This window comes from Ananas comosus, linkage group 16 (assembly GCF_001540865.1).
Source record: "Ananas comosus cultivar F153 linkage group 16, ASM154086v1, whole genome shotgun sequence".
In the NCBI taxonomy this organism is placed as follows: Eukaryota; Viridiplantae; Streptophyta; class Magnoliopsida; order Poales; family Bromeliaceae; genus Ananas; species Ananas comosus.
The window spans coordinates 3,510,504-3,526,222 of NC_033636.1; the positions used below are offsets into that span (position 1 = coordinate 3,510,504).

The 15,719-nt window shown below is 36.0% G+C and overlaps 1 protein-coding gene across 2 annotated transcripts in view; it reads left to right on the top strand.

Annotated features, from left to right (window-relative positions):
* The window catches only part of LOC109722335 (CRM-domain containing factor CFM3, chloroplastic/mitochondrial), a 56,160-nt gene that overhangs the window by 5,043 nt on the left and 35,398 nt on the right, over positions 1-15,719 (top strand). For both annotated transcript variants that reach the window (XM_020250359.1, XM_020250358.1), the window contains exons 2-3: positions 2,087-2,579; positions 2,671-2,801. In XM_020250359.1, coding sequence (XP_020105948.1) covers positions 2,087-2,579; positions 2,671-2,801 — 624 coding nt within the window. The remainder of the gene's footprint in view (positions 1-2,086; positions 2,580-2,670; positions 2,802-15,719) is intronic.

Below are 15,719 nucleotides of genomic sequence, written 5' to 3' on the forward strand. Positions count from 1 at the left end.
ATAAAATTTGCACCCGAAGGCGCGTCATAAAATTTGCACCCAAAGACGTGTCATGAAATTGCACTCGGAGGTGCGTCATAAAATCGAAGCTAGCTTCTATCACAAATTCATGTCGACATGGCCAACATCATTATAGCAATATATCAAGAGACATCACGACTTTAAAATTGTTTACCAGTCAATAATTTAAGAGGAAACAAAGTATCAAATATTGAATTTGCATTAAGTGCAATTTCTAAAGCACGTTTTCTAAAATCGCACAACAGTCAAATCTAAGCTCTTTAGAAATAATTTTTTTTTTCAATGATTTGTAATTTATATGCATGCTTAATCCTTATTTTGAAAACCATACAAGAAGCGATTTTCGTTACCGTCTCATATTTCTATAATTTTTTACCAAAAATAAACTTCCGGATGTTAGGCTCCTTACCTCTAAATACTCCGAGAATCATTTGGTTAAATGCCAAGTATCAATTCGATCAACGAAACCTTTTTAGAGACGACGAATGAAACGATGGCCAACTAGATGTCGTCGACCAGAATACAAACGGCTTAGACAACAATCAAGAAGTGCAGTAGTGGCGGCCTAGATCTATGACGATGACTTTGGAGGATGAGAAGGAGCAAGAAGTCGTGCGTGCGACCATCGTGCATGAATGAGAGAGAGAGCGAGAAAGGGATAGCATGAGAGAGAGCCGCGCACATATGGGTGAGAGAGCGAATAAGAGAAATAGAGAGATGGGGAGTTCTAATATTAATTAGGGTTAAAGGCCAATTTGCACATAAACCCCCAAAATTTGTAATTATGCAAAATAATCCAAATAAATAAATAAAATAAAAATATGGGGTGTTACATTCATCGCTTGGTAATTTTGGTCTATTATGTCTGTGATCGGACTTTGAGTTTGGACATGGCGAGGGTGTCAAAGTTGTGATCGGGCTTGGACTTTGGGTTTGGACCTGACGAGGACGTCAAGGTTTAAACGTGGAGAGTTTGTAACGCCCCAATTGTTTCACATCAGATGGAAAAGGAGTTTCGATTTAGAATTTAAGAGACCACACACCCTAGTAATAGTTACTGGGCTTAAACATTTTGGGCTAGTAGTTTGGGCTCAACGAGTTATTATTGTTAGCGGGTTGAGTCGTTACATTTGGTATTAGAGCTGATTCATCAGTTTGTGACACCTTAATAGTCCCACATCAGATGGGAACGAGATTGTGATTGGAAGTATAAAAGACCATAGACCCTAGTAATAATAACTGGATTTAAGCATTTTGAGCTAGTGATTTGGGCTCCATGAGTTATTATTGCTAGCCGGTTGGGTTGTTACATGCACATGTATGTATTTGTCCATATTCTTTGGGGTATTCTCAGTGCGTTGTATCATATTATTTGAATATTTGTAGTATTAGCTTATTGAAGTGCCATATCTATGTCCTGTCTTTGTGTCTATGCTTCATAGATCATTGTCATTCTCTTTGGAATCAATTTTGTCCAATTTGTTGCATTTTGAGCCACCTATTTTTTGTGTGCTATATTGGACACTTCTTTTGGATTTTATGTTGAATTATATTTATAAATAATCCTATCGATTTTTATAATTATAAAACTAGTCTTTTGAACAAAAAATTGTAAAAATAGACCTCTAATATATCAAATTGAGTTTTTTAAAAAATAAATAATATAGGCGGTAAATGAGCCACCGCATTTAATTGCGGTGAACCATTCACCGCTTTCATAACTACTCCTAATATTGTTACAGAGACATAAAAGAGGGAAGAAAAGGAATAGAAGAGAGAAGAAAGCGGTAAATGGTTTACCGCTTTTAAAAGCAGTAAACCATTCACCGCTTTTATAGGACGGTAAAATTTTAACGAATGCGGTGAATCATTCACCGTTTCACTTTTCTCTCTCTATCATAAGACTATTTATAAATAAAATTTTAGTGGGTTTAATTTTAAAATAAAAATTTGGGAGAGGACTACTCCCCTAAATCTTCCTTTTATGTTTCCTCTTAATTAGATTTCTGATTGAGGTGAACAAACAAATAAGATGACTTACCTGATCTTGTTCTCTGCTGATCAGCGCCGAACTGGAGGATTGGTTGTGTGGAGATCAGGAAGTGTTATGGTAGTCTATCGAGGGAATAATTATAAAAGACCTTCAAAATCTCAATCTGTATCCTTGAAATCTGCTTCCACAAAATTATCCTATGAAGATGATTCACTATTCATTCCAGATACCTCAGCTACTGCAAAATTGAAGGAGAATGACAATCAGGTGGCATCCCTCACTTTGGAACAGGTCAAGCTATCTCAGTTGAGCCTTGAATGTGCTGATAGCGTTACAGAGGAGGAACGAGAATATAATCAGTTACTCGATGAGCTAGGTCCTCGTTTTCTTGATTGGTGGGGCACTAGTGTTTTACCTGTGGATGCTGACTTGCTGCCTGAAGAAATTTCGGGCTATAAAACACCATTTAGATTGCTCCCTAATGGAATGCGATCACGACTTACGAATTCAGAGATGACCAATTTACGGAAGCTTGCCAGGACTCTTCCTTGTCATTTTGCACTTGGTAATAATTACTTATAACTCAAAGCTATCATTTTTTTTGTTTTCTATTCATTCTCTTATTTTATTTGTCTAACTCCCTTATTTTTGTGAAGGGAGAAATAGACATCATCAAGGTTTGGCTGCTGCTATTCTTAAGCTTTGGGAGAAGAGCTTAGTAGTAAAAATAGCAGTCAAAAGGGGAATTCAAAATACTAATAACAAGCTAATGGCTGAGGAATTAAAGGTTTGTGCCCTACTTCTTGTTTATGTTTGGCATGAAGTCTTCTACAATGCTCTTATGTATGTTTGTATCACTTTTCTTGATGTGCAGATTAATGTTAGGAAACTTTAATTTGATAGTTCTTAAGTTGGCGTTATTTATTGTGTGTAGGACTATAGACGACTAGGTAAAAAATAAGGTTAAAAAATGGCCTTCTTTAATAGAGGAAATATATAGGACTGATATGCCAGTGTTGTTTGCTCGATCTTAAGCATTTTGTATTACGTGGTTAATTCCTGTTTACCAGGTTACAAATATTAGGAGGATATTTTGGGCATTGTACTGAGCATACCTAGTAAATTTGCTAATAATTCCCTAATTATATCTACACGTATGTTTAGATGAATTGTTCTTTCTGCTTCCATACTTTTTTAGAAGACGTAGATTAATTCACTCTTTTTTGAGTAGGATGTAATAAACAAGTTCAGTAGACAAACCATATAATTCATCCTTTATAAAGCTTATGTATTTTTTTTGATTAAAAAGCTTATGTATTTGAACATACAAATATAGTTGAAATAATTTTCATGGAGAAAAGTTTTATAAATTTGCATAAAAAATAATTATCTGAATTTATAGATTTATTAGGATGAAGATCATAATATATCTATTCCATATCGCCAAATTATAATTTTGATTTTTATTATATTATACTAATATAATATGTATTCTACTTATATATAGAGTTCGGCTACTATACTCTTATGAGTACGATCGCCTTATTTATTTTTTAGAAGTTTCAAATACTCTAGATCATATTTAATGGAGTGGATCGTCGATTCGGAAGCTCCATCATCGAAAACAACTTATGAGTACAAAGGGCTCTATACTCATAAGAGTATAGTAGCCCTACTATATATATATATATATATATATATAGAGAAGGGCTGCTGTGCTCTCAGGAGCACGGAGGCCTCCGTGCTCCTGAGCCGTTTTCGATGATGGAATTTTCGAATCGACGCTCGGCTCTGTTAGACTTGATCTAACGCATTTGAAGTTTCTAGAAAATAATTTTTGCGATTTTTTGATATCATTTACCTAGTGATCGAAAGTATTCAAAATCCATAATTTTTAATGGTTGATATCTGCTGTTTTCAAGTTTAATGGTATAGAAGTATTCAAATCAGTTGAAATTTTGATACAAAATTCTTTATACTATCTACAACAAGATCAATATATCTGATCGGAATTTTAGTGCTATATCATCACTTTTTATAGAATTTTTATTTTCAGCCGTTAAAAATTATTGATTTTGAATCATTTCGATTGCTAGGTAAATGATATCGAAAAATTGCAAAAATTAATTTCTAGAAACTTCAAATATGCTAGATCAAGTTTAACGGAGTCGATCGTCGATTCGAAAACTCCATCATCGAAAATGGCTCAGGAGCACCGAGGCCTCCGTGCTTTCACTCCGTGCTCCTGAGAGCACAGCAGCCCTGTTCTATATATATATATCTATATATATATATATATATATATATATATATATATATATATATATTATCTGATTTTTGTTCGTGCTTTTAAAATAATTTTTGAAATACTCCTGTATAATTTGTGTTTTGTTTTTTTTTGTTGAATCTGTATTAACTATGCTATTGAGTGCGTATTTGGGACCAACCTGGTGCCAATTTAGGCAAAAAGGAAGCAAGATGAGGGATCATTTAAATTACCTAAAAAATTGTAATTAATTTAACTCTTTTGTAATACAAAAAAAGATAAGATAAAGATGAATATTTCAACGTGTCAAATTATGTCAAACTAGTGAAGGCCCGCGCTTCGTGGCGGAAAATTTACGCAATTTCTAAAATATTTTGAATAAACTATTCAATATTATTTACCAAAGTTGGGATAAAAGTATATAATAATATATTTCTATATTTCCGTTGTTATCATTTAAATTTTTAAATTTAAGTTTATAAAATTTAAAAAAAGAGTGTGACGCCGGCGGGTAGATAATATTTCAGTAAGTTAATATATATATATTTTTAACTGTTAGCATTCATAATTTGAATATAAAATTTAAAATCTAAAATGTAGGAACTAAAATTTAAAATTTAAAACAGTAAAATTTTAGCTTTAGTAATTAAGGTAAAATATACAATTTTAAATTCTATGTTTTAAATTTTCTACAAAAGACGCTCAGTTGATTGCCTTGTCTGTAGGTTTGGTTTGTAATTTCCAGCTCTCAAACTCAGATAATCTTAACATAAAAGAACTTGCATTCTGATGCCCACCACTGCCATATTTCTGTATATGGAATGAAGCAATATGTGATTCTTAATCAAGCCATATAGGTGATGGACCTCAGAGAAAGTAAACAAAAAAATCATACCTGTGAGATGGGGGTTGTGTCTTCCAAATCCACACTTCGAAGGCTTATTTTCCGCATCTGGTCGTTGTTAAGCTCAGGGATCTTATACACCACTGCTCCAATTCCCCTAAATTTTTGTAGGGATAATGAGTAATATGAGCCACTTATAGAGTTGAGCGGAGATATATTCAATAGTAGTTTGAATGGAAATTAAGTTTTCCTGATAGTAAAGTTGGAAGCAAAGGTTATTTTGAAGTAGAGACAAATCAATTAATATAGTGCGTCTACGATCTCCATACAATTGTATAACATAAAGCTCGTAGATAATAAAAAAGGCCGGCATTGTTGTATTAGAACATACTCTGTTTGTTCGAAGATTTTCATGTAAGCAAGTCATGCATCCAAATAAAGATTTTCGAAGTTGCATACTACACTCTTAGAGACAAATAAACAACAGAAGACAGACATGGATACGTCAGGAAATAATAGAAAATCAACCTTAGATTCAGGAATTGGCTCCTTTTAGCTAGCTGGTGCCCGAGCTCGCTCCTCAGGTTTGAAATAGAATCAACATCAACAACCTAAACATTTTGAAAGATTAGAAGGAGAAATATGATTCCGATGCTACAGCATTGAGAAATATGGCGGCCTAGTGCGTGTGGTGTATCTATGTAAACATTATACCAAACAGTCCGCGAGAACATGTAATTCCATCGAACTAATTAAGCACCAAATTATCAAAATAAACGTAAAAAATTGTCGCAAGTTAGGTTCAATTTTAGTGGGAATTGGGAGTTTGAGGCTTATACGATGGGATTCAGCGATTTGAAGGAAAAAGATACGTCTATCTCGCCGCCCTCGTCGACAATTGCTGGGGCGAAGAGGCAGAGCTTTGCGGCCGAGCTCGCTGTGGCGGCGCTGTCGCCGTCGCCGCCACCGCCACTGCCACCGATGGGATAGAAATCAAAACAAAAAAAAAAATCACAAAATAGACGACATATGTTATAAAAATTAAACATACATTGGAGAATGTTTAAATTTTCTTTTTTACATGACAGTTGTATTATTATTATTGATTAGAATGTTGCTATTGACTATATGTCTTCACTTATGGCCTTTACCTGATCCAGCAGCTTAACTGAAACAAAAAATACAAATAAATAATTTAGCATTAAAATTCCACATATATGAATAATATATATACTCATAAGAGTATAGTACGAAATGCTCTATACTCATAAGAGTATAGTAGCCCTAGCTATATATATATATATAGAGTCCAGCTACTGTGCTATTAATAGCACGAAGCACTTGGTGCTACCAAGTTTTCCGCCGTTAGATCTACCTTTTGATCATTTTCACCCGTTAGATCATACTATTCAACCAACCACCCACTCAACCCTAGGGGCCCACATCATCCTAACCGCACATCTCTTAATCCAATGGCCAAAAATTTGGTAGCACCAATAACTTGGTGCTATTAATAGCTTAGTAGCCTAGTTCTATATATATATATATATATAGGGTTTTCGAATAAATTTTCAACAGCAGCGGCAAAATTGCGAAGAAAAACACAACAATTCCAAAAGAAATAAAATCCTCAATATTATGCAACAAATAAAAACTTATTTAAGGAAGTTTGGGTATTTAAGAAAACTTTCCACCTTGAAGATGTTTCGATAGCGGGATCAACCTCTTTTTTAATGTAAACCATTACTATCATCTTAGGCTCCAGAGATAAAAAGATTTAAAAAAGTAATAAATAGGGTAGCTGGCAAAAAAATAAACAATGCAGTTAGCAAATGCGAGAATAAAAGAATGGAACCAATACCATGACAAAGCATTATTAACCATTCAAATCACCACCGACTCTTCCGAGCGCAAGTGGCAAAAGGCTTGCTAGTTGGTACCTGAAATCCCAAGTTCGAATTCTAGTTGATTCACATTTCCAGCTAAATTAGTTTGTAAAAAGAAATAAACAAAGCGGATAGCATGCTACTTTTCTCTCAAAAAAAAAAAAATCATCCAAATCAAACTGAGGGCAAAAAACATAACATCATTTAAAGAGAAAATAAAGTAAAAATAAGTGGGAAGCACTTTTAAAAGATAGTCCATAACAACCTGTAAAAAAATCAAAAGTTAAGAGGAGTTGCGAAGCAAGAATAACAGCAATAGGGTAAGATTAATTCCGAAGGCAACACCAAGAAGAACTAAACTATATAAATGCAAATCAGGAACAACAGCAATAAAGCCAGATTCATTCTAAAGTCAACACCAAGAAGCACAACTAAATCATAGGGAATAAAAAAAATAGAGAGAAGGAGAGCTTCTTCTCCAAAACTAAAGAAAAATGTGAGGACTAAATATTCGAGGTTAGGTAGAAGATTGACGCATATGCAATATCATCACATTTAATTAGAATGAAGATTCTTGCTGCCATCTACCTAATCTCAGCATATACAATCTCAGAGGGTGATTACATAGAGTGTTCTAAGAGAAGGGAGGACAAAAAAGAGAATGTTCAAGATCCAAAAAAGCTATCAAACAGGACAGGTCTTATCACCACGAAACTTACCAAATTAGCAAGTCCCGGAACTTTTCAGTCAATAACAATTAAGCTAGTACATGCGCCAAAATCTTTGACACATGATCAACTCGGCATTTCGTCGAACAGGGCGCGGGCAGCAGGGAGAGGGCATTGGGGTTCGCCAGCGGGAGGTCGGAGAGGGTGCCAAGGAGAGGGTGCGGTGCCGGCGAAGTTCACACTGCAGATCCCGGCGCTAGGGAGAGGGCACGGCGCCGGTGAGGGAGAGAGCGCGGAGATCACTCCCCGCGCCCGCGTCGGGACCCAACCCGCGCGGCGTGGGCCGCCTACGCTGCTCGCACCCCTTGCGCGCGCCTACGCCCACGCCCACGCCCACGCCCACGCCCACGCCCGCGCGGGCTGCGTCCGTGTCGACTCGTGCCCTCACGCGCCGCACGCTCGCCCGCGCCTGCTCTCGTCTGCACGCTTGTGCCCGCGCTTGCCCCCTCTGCGCCCCCGCCCGCTCGCGCTGGGGAGAGAGGAAGAGAGAGGGAGAGAGCCGGGAAGGGGGGGAGAGGGGGGGAGAGAGAGATCTCTCTCCTTCTCACGCGCGCGTGCGCGAGGAGGTGCGGGTCGCCCGCACATAGTAGGCCCCTCACCTCTCTCTCTCTCTCTCTTTCTCCTTACCCCTTGGCTCTCTCTCTCTCTCCCCACGTGCAAGCGACCAGCTCCCGGCACCCGCTCGCACCCCTTTCACGCCCGCGCCCACTCGAGAAGAAACGACAGANGCCCCCTCTGCGCCCCCGCCCGCTCGCGCTGGGGAGAGAGGAAGAGAGAGGGAGAGAGCCGGGAAGGGGGGGAGAGGGGGGGAGAGAGAGATCTCTCTCCTTCTCACGCGCGCGTGCGCGAGGGGGTGCGGGTCGCCCGCACATAGTAGGCCCCTCGCCTCTCTCTCTCTCTTTCTCCTTACCCCTTGGCTCTCTCTCTCTCTCTCCCCCACGTGCAAGCGACCAGCTCCCGGCACTCGCTCGCACCCCTTTCGCGCCCGCACCCGCACCCGCGCCCGCTCGAGAAGAAACGACAGAGAGGGGGGTGCTGAGAAGCGGCCACGTAGGCCACAGTAAAACTCTCGATTCATTATATCTATAGATTAGAGCTACATGATAGGCACATTGAGGGGCCGTTTGGTTCAATTTAATTGTAAAAGTAGTGTAGTTGGAGATGCATGGAGTTGGAAATGTAGTAATTATAGTTACATACATTTTGTTTGATTGGATGTAGTAAAAAGCACTGTGGCTATAAATTATTTATTTAGTTGTATGCGATTGAACAATGCATTTACCAAATTCATCACTTTATATATATATATATACACACACTTTATATATATATATGTATGTATATATATGTATGTATATCAAGGTTTTAAGTGCCCGTCGGCACGGGCCGTATCCACCGTGCCGTACCGTGCCAACAAGATACCGGCACGATACAGACCCCGTGTCAATGGCACAGTTCAAAACCCTTTATTTTTTAAATTAGCAAGCAATTTTTTCAATAAAGTTCAAAAGATGTGATAAAAAGACATAACAAATAGTTTGAATATTTTGTTGCTAAAGAAAATAAATATTTCATGCTATTATGTGTCGGCACGCAAGAATTTTTTTGACCGGCACGTATCGGCACGGCTCGGCACGCACCGTGCCGTACCGTGCCAGCAAGTTTCCGGCACGACCCCGTGCCACGGCACTTTAATCCTTGATGTATATGTATGTATATATGTATGTATATGTATGTATATGTATATACATGTATGTATGTATGTATATACATGTATATACATACATATATAGTATATACACACATAAATAGTATATACATACATAAATATATAGAGTTGAGCTAGAATACTATCGATAGCAAATGGGCTCCGTTGCCACCTATTTGTTTTCGATGATGGAGCCTCCAAATCGACGATCGGCACCGTTGAATATGATCTATACCACTTGAAGTGTTTAGAAATCAAATTTCATGTATTTTTTATATTGTTCTCTTATTCATCGAGTGGACACAAAAATAAACGGCTGAAAATGAATATTCTTTAAAAAATGATGATAGGAGTCTTGTAATTAAGATCAAGAGTGTAGATCTTGTTTTAAATAGTTTAAAGAATTTTCTAACAAAAATTCAATAATTTGAATATATTTACACCGTTAAACGAGAAAACGCCTTATATCGACTATTAAAATTACAAATTTTGAAATCCTTTAATCATTAGGCAAATGATGTCGAAAAGATTTGAAATTTGATTTATAAACACTTCAAGTGGTATAGATTATGTTTAACGGTGCCGATCGTCGATTTGAAGGCTCCATCATCGAAAACAAATAGGTGGCAACAGAGCCCATTTGCTATTGATAGTATTCTAGCTCAACTCCATATATATATATATGTATATATATATATATCCAGCTGGGATACTATTAATAGCACGAAGCATTTGGTGCTATCAAGTTTTCTACCGTTAGATTTACCTCTTTTATCATTTTCATCCGTTCGATTATACTATTCAACCAACCACTCACTCAACCGTAGAGGGCCTACATCATCCTAACCGCACATCTTTTAATTCAAGGGCGAAAAACTTAATAGCACCAAGTCATTGGTGCTATTAATAGTATTCCAGCCTAGTTCTATATATATATATATATATCTGTACTATATATAAAAGCATGTATTTCAAATTTCGGTTTGTAGACAGACTCATTTTTTGGCGGGAAAAAAAATTGATTCCCCCTTCCTTACATAAAATAAATAACAGAATTAAACAAACTTTTAATTCTTCTTTATTTCTATAATAGAAAAAAAATTTATGCTTATCCAAATTTTTGAATATCTACTGTGAATTTAATCCAAAATTTGTAAATTCTTCTTTATCTCTATTTATAATATAATATCTATACCATTTTCTATACTATATATAAAAACACATAATATCTATACTATCTTCTATACCAGATATAAAAACACATTTCAAATTTCAGTCTGTCGACAGATCCTTTTTTTTGCGGGAAAAAAAATTGATTTCTCTTTCCTTACGTAAAATAAATAACGTAATGAAACAAACTTTTAATTTCTCTTTATCTCTAAAATAGAAAAAAATATATTTATCCAAATTTTTGCCAACCGAAAGATATCTACTATGAATATATATTTTAATTCAAAATTTGTTAAATTTCTTTTATCTCTAAAGTAGAAAAAAATTCATACTTATTCAAATTTTTGCCAGAATACCTACTTTTAAATCTATATTTCAATTAAAAATTTAAAATTAATTTAAAACTTTGAATTTTGGGACTATCAACATATTACAACGAAAATAATTTAAAAGATAGATTGGTTGATAAATTTGTAAATCATATTTTTGAATTAATATGATGTACAAATTTATGATCAATTTGTAAAAAATTATCTCAAATAAGAACGAATGGTAATGAACAATTTGTTAAAAAAAATATTTATATCCATCTATAAATTCAATTCTACTAACGTTTATGATCAATTGGTTAAAAATATTTGAAATAAAAATGAACGGTTATGATCAATTGGTTAAAAAATAGCACTTTTATCTATTTATTTTACATTAAAATTTAAAGTTGAGTTTAAATCGTTAATTAAATTTAATTTTTGATTTTTGATATATCAATTAAAAAATTTTAATTATATAATGGATCAAAATTAAATTTTAAATTTTGAAATAAATGTCAATTAAATTTTTATTCTTTTAGTTTAAAACACTTACTTAAATCTTAGATTTTTAGAAATAAAAAAATATATAAATATATAAAAATATTTAATGCATATCAGTATCACAAGAAACATAATATAAGATATTGTAGTATTTCTAATAAAAATATAACATATAAAATTACAAAATATTTTATTCTAAATTTTTTAATAAATATGATTTATAAATTTTTATTATTTACAATAAATTAATTAAAATCGTTACGTGCATTTGCACGTACACTCAACTTATATATATATATATATATATATATATATTGTCACGCTCCGGATTACCATGTTTTTCCGGGCACATCTATAGACCCGCCGTATTCCCGCCGTATATAAAGGAATTTTCAATATCTACGAAGCGATAATTGTACCTGTAATCAAATCATAGCTATAACTAGAAGTATAGAGCTGCTAAACTAAAACATGTATATATAACATAAGGTTCATAGTACATACAAAACTCCGGACCAACACTATCACCTCGCTCCAACGAGTAAACCGAACACAGTATGTACATGAACAAAATCCACTACCTCAGACGGATACTCCGCTAGCACAGCAACCAAGGGTAGGAAGAAACTAGCTTGCGACTCCCTTCCCGCGGTCGGAATCAGCAATAGTAGTAGTTGCAGACGAAGGCTCTACAAAAAAGTGTCAACAACTGGGTGTGAGAACTACTGTAAAACAAGTAGTCCTCAGTTGGTAACGCCGCCGACCTCAACGACTCACCCACTAAGTCTACAGAAATAGGTATAAAGGATAGTAAGGAAAGTTGGAAAAACTCTACAGCTACATTCCATTATACTATCTCTAACCAACACAGGCTATCTGTAAATAAAAACATGCATCACACTGACCCAATCTCACTAGGGACTGTGATACACTCGTCTCGCCTGTCTAAGCTACACCGTACACCACCCTCGGGTAGCCGGTAGAGAGCAAAAGTCCAACCTGGACTACTACGACATCAACGCAAAACAAGGTAGCCAGACTCTGAAGCGGCACTCCGGGCGCGACCCAACCAAGTATGCAAGCGTGTTTTTGCCGAGCTCAATCAGGCTCTCACAGGCTGTAGTCAACGCAAATGGGTCTAGCTGGTCTAACAACCAAAGCTCACGTGCCCTTGGCACAATCTGATGTAGAATATAAAAATCTGGGTTCCCTGTCAACCACGACGATAACCAACAGTACTAAACAGTCTACACTCAACTGTAAAATGAGCTCGGCCTCCTAGCACGAGCGTAAACTCATCCTACACTAATCTGAATATCCACCGCATACTAACAGCGGCGATACAAAAGAACCACAGCTTTTAAAACTAAATCTGGTAACTTTTCAGAAAAATGACAGTGTAGGGTTAAATGGTTTTCTCCTAAGTCATTTTCCAAGTCCAACATGCCTGCAATCATTAGCTTAACTCCAAATTCAAATTTTATGTTCTAACATACAAATTCCATGAATTCGAGTACTAGCAAAAGAAACAAAACCAATATAACAAGTTAACGATGCTAGGACTTAGAAGGAAATCCGATGATTTCGGCAAACATCAACCCATCTCGAAAAGCTCGTCCAACCACTGCGAGAAGTCAAAAGGAGGGAACCCACGCGCTCGCCCGACCTCCAACGACGCAATCGCGACGCCCACGCTCTCGAACGGCCCTCCGGAGCAACGTCGAAATCCACCCGAGCTCGAGCCGCGACCTCCACAACGTACGAGTCAACCAGCTAGAGAGAGAGGGAAAGAAGAAGAATACCTTGCTATAAAGCTCTCTGTGAATATAAAGGCTGGGGATAAACATGGGAATGCACGACCAATAAAATGACCAAACTGTCCCTTACCTACTCAAAAGTCCAGCTGGAGTATTGGCACTCCACCTGAATATCGGTACTCGGGCCCTCAGCCTGCAGCTTCGGGCGCTGGGTACCGGTACCAGCCCGATGCAGTACCGGTACCCGAGCTCGATTTCGGTACTCGACAGGTCGGTACCGGTACTCAGCATCACCTCACACAAACCCGAGAGCATCCTATTCTGTAATTCTACTGGGGTACTGGTACTCTTAGAGTACCGGTACTCAACACTGAAATCCTGCACTTTGCGGATTTCCGTGTCAGAATTCTACCCTTGCCTCACGTTGAGTCTACTTTGCATTTATTTTGCGCTAAAACCACTCCGACTTGTTTCGACACTCTCCAGATATGTCGACAAGCCTCAGATGCTGAGATCTCACAAGCAACCATACACCAGGGACACTATATATATATATATATATGTGTATATATATATATATATAGGTATAATATATATATATTATAATATATAGTATATATATCATATACACAACACACATATATATAACATATGATGTGTGCTGTGGTGTGATATATTATATATATTATATATAATATTATATATATATATATATATAGAATTAGGCTACGTCATACTATCTACTAGTATCGAGCTCTAGGACTATGTAGTGTTGGTTTTCGATCTTAGGGCGTTCAAAACCAATGATCCACACCGTTAAAACTTGATTCTGTATTTAAAGTTTTCTAGAAATAAAATTTTATATTTTTTCGACATAGTTTACTTTATGATCAAACTATTTCAAAATTATCTATTTTCAATGGCTTATTATGACAAGTTTTGGAGTTGAACGGTGTAGACGAATCTAAATTCTTCAAATTTTTGATAGAAAATACTTTTAAACTATATAGATTAAGGTTAAATTCTTGATCTTGAATTTAAATGTCTATACTCAAATTTAAAGATTATTCAATGTCCATCGTCCATTTTTATTATATTTTATATTACAAGTAAACGATTATCGAAAAAAACTCAAATTTTATTCCTAGAAAATTCATATGACCCTAATCATATTTAACGGTGTGGATCGTTGCTTGAACCGCTAGATCGAAACCAACACTATAGTACCGGAGCTCGGTATATAGATATATATATATATATATATATATATGTATATATACATATATATGTATATATACATATGATGTGTGTGTATATACATCATATGTATACATATATGTATACATATGTATACATCATATGTATACATATATGATGTATACATATATGTATACATATATATTTATATTGTCCGGCTACAATGCTATCGATAGTACCAAGCACCAGGTGCTATCAAGTTTTCTGCCGTTAGATCAATCCCTTTGACCATTTTCACCCGTTATATCATACTATTTAACCAACCACCCACTCAGCTCTAGGGGACCGCTATCATCCTAACCGTATATCGCTTCATCCAAGGGCCGAAAACTTAATAACACCAATGACTTGGTGTTATCAATAGTATTCTAGCCTAGTTCTATATATATATATTTAGAGCAAGGATTTAAGTGCCGTGGCATAAGGTCGTGCCGGAACACGGTGCGTGTCGAGCCGTGCTGATGTGTGCTGGTCAAACAAATTCTTGTGTTCCGACACATAATAGCATGAAATATTTATTTTCTTTAGCAACAAAATATTCTAACTATTTATTATGTCTTTTTATCACATCTTTTGAACTTTATTGAGGAAATTACTTACTAATTTAAGAAATAGAGAGTTTTGAGCTGTGCCATCAGCACGAGATCTGTATCGTGCAGGTATCTTATTGGTATGGTGGATACGGCCCATGCCGACGGGCACTTAAGATCTTGATTTAGAGGCTAGGGCTACTATACTCTTATGAGTATAGAGCCCTTTGTACTCATAAGTTTTTGACTGTTGGATGAAGGGATGTGCGGTTAGGATGATAGTAGTCCCCTAGGGTTGAGTGGGTGGTTGGTTGAATAGTATGATCTAACGGATGGAAATGGTCAAAGAGAAAGATCTAAGGCTGAAAACTTAATGAGTTAAAAAAGGCCTATACTCATAAGAGTATAGTAGCTAGACTCTCTCTCTCTCTCTCTCTCTCTTTATATATATATATAAGGTGTTAAAATTATCCTCTTTTTTTCTGTTTAGACAAACTTAACTTTTGATTAAAATTACTCTCCAATTGCTGCATTTGGAGCTGCGCCCAATTTGGACGTAGTTCGAACTACTGTAGTGCAGTTGCAAATACGTGCAACCAAACGACCTCTTATTTACTTTAACGATCTGTGGAATGGCTTAGAACTTCTCTTTATCATAGGTTGAAAGGATTTTTTTTTAATAAATAATCCTTTCAATTTTTATAATTGTAAAAATAATTTTTTTAAAAAAATAATTATAAAAATAGA